Here is a 5000-nt window from a genome sequence, read left to right on the forward strand (position 1 = left end):
TACGCTGGGCGGCTTCTCCAAAGTCACGAACTACATCTTTGATGCCTTCCGGGGGACGGAGGAGCAGCACCAGCGCCCCCCGGAGGAGGTGGCCGACCTGCTGGGCGAGGTCATCCCCGGGCTGGAGATCAACCAGCAGGAGGAGCCGGGCTTCGAGGTCATCACCAGGGTGAGAGGAGGCGGCAGTGTGTGCGGCTCCGGTTTATATATTTATTCATTATATGTAATTAAATAAAACGCGTGAGACGGCACATGAGAACATTCATCAGCTTCAACAAACACTCAGTGTCATTCTTCAGGAACACCCAAAGCACAAAGACAAAACGATCAAATATTTTCTGATGTAACTACACCTCACAGCGGCTGTGCTTCAGGTGTGCGCACGCCTCACAGCGGCTGTGCTTCAGGTGTGCGCACGCCTCACAGCCGCTGTGCTTCAGGTGTGCGCACGCCTCACAGCGGCTGTGCTTCAGGTGTGCGCACGCCTCACAGCGGCTGTGCTTCAGGTGTGCGCACGCCTCACAGCCGCTGTGCTTCAGGTGTGCGCACGCCTCACAGCCGCTGTGCTTCAGGTGTGCGCACGCCTCACAGCCGCTGTGCTTCAGGTGTGCGCACGCCTCACAGCCGCTGTGCTTCAGGTGTGCGCACGCCTCACAGCGGCTGTGCTTCAGGTGTGCGCACGCCTCACAGCCGCTGTGCTTCAGGTGTGCGCACGCCTCACAGCCGCTGTGCTTCAGGTGTGCGCACGCCTCACAGCGGCTGTGTGTCCTGTTCGATCAACAGATCAGTGAAGCATGTTTGTGACAGTTAGAATATATATAATAATAATGATGTATAAACAGACAGAGCAGGTAAATAATACTTATTACCAGTGCACCTGTGTGTCGTAGGCTAATCAGTGTGTCTGTTTCATCAGATTGATCTGGGGACGAGGCCTCAGGTGACGAGGGAGGGGCCGCTGTCAGCTGAGGACTGGACCAAACACCAGGACCAGGAGGGGAGGATGACCAACATCCCTCACCTCAAACACGCCATCTTTAAGGGGGCACGTGCACTAAATTATCATCTATCATCAATAAATCTTTATTTATCATCAATATGTATATATTGTTTTCATGATTGTATCTTTTAATTGTAATTATCTATCATTATCTAATATCTATTATTAGTATTAGTATTATTAAATATTGATTGTAATGTGGGATCATCAGTCTTCATGCAGTCATGTCTCTGTCAGGTCCTTTCAGTAGATGGTAGCAGGTTATCTCCGCCTGCTATGTGTTGTGTGTGTGTGATTACCCAGCATGCAGTGTGGCTGCTCTTCATCCTGTGTTTCTTGTGATGTGCAGGGTCTGTGTCACGCTGTCCGGAAGGAGGCCTGGAAGTTTCTGCTGGGGTACTTCCCCTGGGAGAGTACGCTGGAGGAGAGGAAGGCCCTACAGAGAGCCAAAACGTACAGTACATAACACACACACACACACACACACACACACACACACACACACACACACACTGTGATCATTGCAGGAACACCTGGGGATTAGACTCAGTGTGTTTTCAGCATGTGTCAGCATAACTATAATATAATAATATAACTATAATATAGTAATATAACTATAATATAACATAGTAATATAACTAATATAATAATATAACTATAATATAACATAGTAATATAACTATAACAGAATATAACTATAACATAATAATATAACTATAATATAATAATATAACTATAACATAATAATATAACTATAATATAACATAGTAATATAACTATAACAGAATATAACTATAACATAATAATATAACTATAATATAATAATATAACTATAACATAATAATATAACTATAATATAACATAGTAATATAACCATAATATAATAATATAACTATAATATAACATAGTAATATAACTATAACAGAATATAACTATAACATAATAATATAACTATAATATAATAATATAACTATAACATAATAATATAACTATAATATAACATAGTAATATAACTATAATATAATAATATAACTATAATATAACATAGTAATATAACTATAACATAATAATATAACTATAATATAACATAGTAATATAACTATAATATAATAATATAACTATAATATAACATAGTAATATAACTATAACATAATAATATAACTATAATATAACATAGTAATATAACTATAATATAATAATATAACTATAATATAATAATATAACTATAACATAATAATATAACTATAATATAACATAATAATATAACTATAATATAATAATATAACTATAATATAACATAGTAATATAACTATAATATAATAATATAACTATAATATAATAATATAACTATAACATAATAATATAACTATAATATAACATAGTAATATAACTATAATATAATAATATAACTATAATATAACATAGTAATATAACTATAACATAATAATATAACTATAATATAACATAGTAATATAACTATAATATAATAATATAACTATAATATAACATAGTAATATAACTATAACATAATAATATAACTATAATATAACATAGTAATATAACTATAATATAATAATATAACTATAATATAATAATATAACTATAACATAATAATATAACTATAATATAACATAATAATATAACTATAATATAATAATATAACTATAATATAACATAGTAATATAACTATAATATAATAATATAACTATAATATAATAATATAACTATAACATAATAATATAACTATAATATAACATAGTAATATAACTATAACATAATAATATAACTATAATATAACATAGTAATATAACTATAATATAATAATATAACTATAATATAACATAGTAATATAACTATAACATAATAATATAACTATAATATAACATAGTAATATAACTATAATATAATAATATAACTATAATATAATAATATAACTATAACATAATAATATAACTATAATATAACATAATAATATAACTATAATATAATAATATAACTATAATATAACATAGTAATATAACTATAATATAATAATATAACTATAATATAATAATATAACTATAACATAATAATATAACTATAATATAACATAGTAATATAACTATAATATAATAATATAACTATAATATAACATAGTAATATAACTATAACATAATAATATAACTATAATATAACATAGTAATATAACTATAATATAATAATATAACTATAATATAACATAGTAATATAACTATAACATAATAATATAACTATAATATAACATAGTAATATAACTATAATATAATAATATAACTATAATATAATAATATAACTATAACATAATAATATAACTATAATATAACATAATAATATAACTATAATATAATAATATAACTATAATATAACATAGTAATATAACTATAATATAATAATATAACTATAATATAATAATATAACTATAACATAATAATATAACTATAATATAACATAGTAATATAACTATAACATAATAATATAACTATAATATAACATAGTAATATAACTATAATATAATAATATAACTATAATATAACATAGTAATATAACTATAACATAATAATATAACTATAATATAACATAGTAATATAACTATAATATAATAATATAACTATAATATAATAATATAACTATAACATAATAATATAACTATAATATAACATAATAATATAACTATAATATAATAATATAACTATAATATAACATAGTAATATAACTATAATATAATAATATAACTATAATATAATAATATAACTATAACATAATAATATAACTATAATATAACATAGTAATATAACTATAATATAATAATATAACTATAATATAATAATATAACTATAACATAATAATATAACTATAATATAACATAGTAATATAACTATAACATAATAATATAACTATAATATAATAATATAACTATAATATAACATAGTAATATAACTATAATATAATAATATAACTATAATATAATAATATAACTATAACATAATAATATAACTATAATATAACATAGTAATATAACTATAACATAATAATATAACTATAATATAATAATATAACTATAATATAACATAGTAATATAACTATAATATAATAATATAACTATAATATAATAATATAACTATAACATAATAATATAACTATAATATAACATAATAATATAACTATAATATAATAATATAACTATAATATAACATAATAATATAACTATAATATAATAATATAACTATAATATAATAATATAACTATAACATAATAATATAACTATAATATAACATAGTAATATAACTATAATATAATAATATAACTATAATATAACATAGTAATATAACTATAACATAATATAACTATAAGGATTTTAGGGATATGAAGCATGTGACGATGTAGTCAGAGTGTTTGTGTGGTATAGCTCTGAGTTCATCAATGAGCTGATAATTAATGATGATTTTTTCACTTGTGATGAATTATTTTGGAAGTTTATGAAGTGAAAATCTGTGTTTGTCTCTGTTTAATATTAAAGATGTGTGAAGAAGTTCTTTATTATTCATATAGATCAGAGGTTCCCAAACCTTTTATGGAACGCACCCTTGATGTACCCCCAACCCTTTAAAAAAATGCAACATAGCCTATGTATAAGCGCATTAAAGGGGCTATATGTAAGATTTTACATATATTCATCCATCAGATATCATTTTTTATTGCCAATGTGTGAAGGGATAGTAGAGGAACTGATCAATTGAGACCTTCCCCAACTTCCTCCATCGGCCCGAACAGCCTGTGGGCTGATTTTTATTAAAGCACTCGGGACGGTTTTTCTGGGAACAAGAGGATGTGACGTATCTGTGCGTTCGCGAGTACCTCTGCTGAGAGCTCATTCTACGCAACTACAGTCGACAGTGTGCAACACGAGACAACGCAAGCTGTGAAATGGAGACGGATAATGTTAATAAAACTTATTGTTGTCATAGAAACAAAACCTGCGTGC

At 26.5% G+C, this 5000-nt stretch overlaps 1 protein-coding gene across 2 annotated transcripts in view; it reads left to right on the plus strand.

Annotated features, from left to right (window-relative positions):
* Positions 1 to 5000, plus strand: part of tbc1d15 (TBC1 domain family, member 15) — an 18989-nt gene that overhangs the window by 6130 nt on the left and 7859 nt on the right. For both annotated transcript variants that reach the window (XM_069686349.1, XM_069686351.1), the window contains exons 7-9: positions 1 to 169; positions 917 to 1045; positions 1350 to 1453. The exon at positions 1 to 169 is cut by the window's left edge. In XM_069686349.1, coding sequence (XP_069542450.1) covers positions 1 to 169; positions 917 to 1045; positions 1350 to 1453 — 402 coding nt within the window. The remainder of the gene's footprint in view (positions 170 to 916; positions 1046 to 1349; positions 1454 to 5000) is intronic.

This window comes from Semicossyphus pulcher, unplaced genomic scaffold, assembly GCF_022749685.1.
Source record: "Semicossyphus pulcher isolate SPU_LCO1_2020_fin unplaced genomic scaffold, fSemPul1.0.p SCAF_8, whole genome shotgun sequence".
Classification (NCBI taxonomy): Eukaryota; Metazoa; Chordata; class Actinopteri; order Labriformes; family Labridae; genus Semicossyphus; species Semicossyphus pulcher.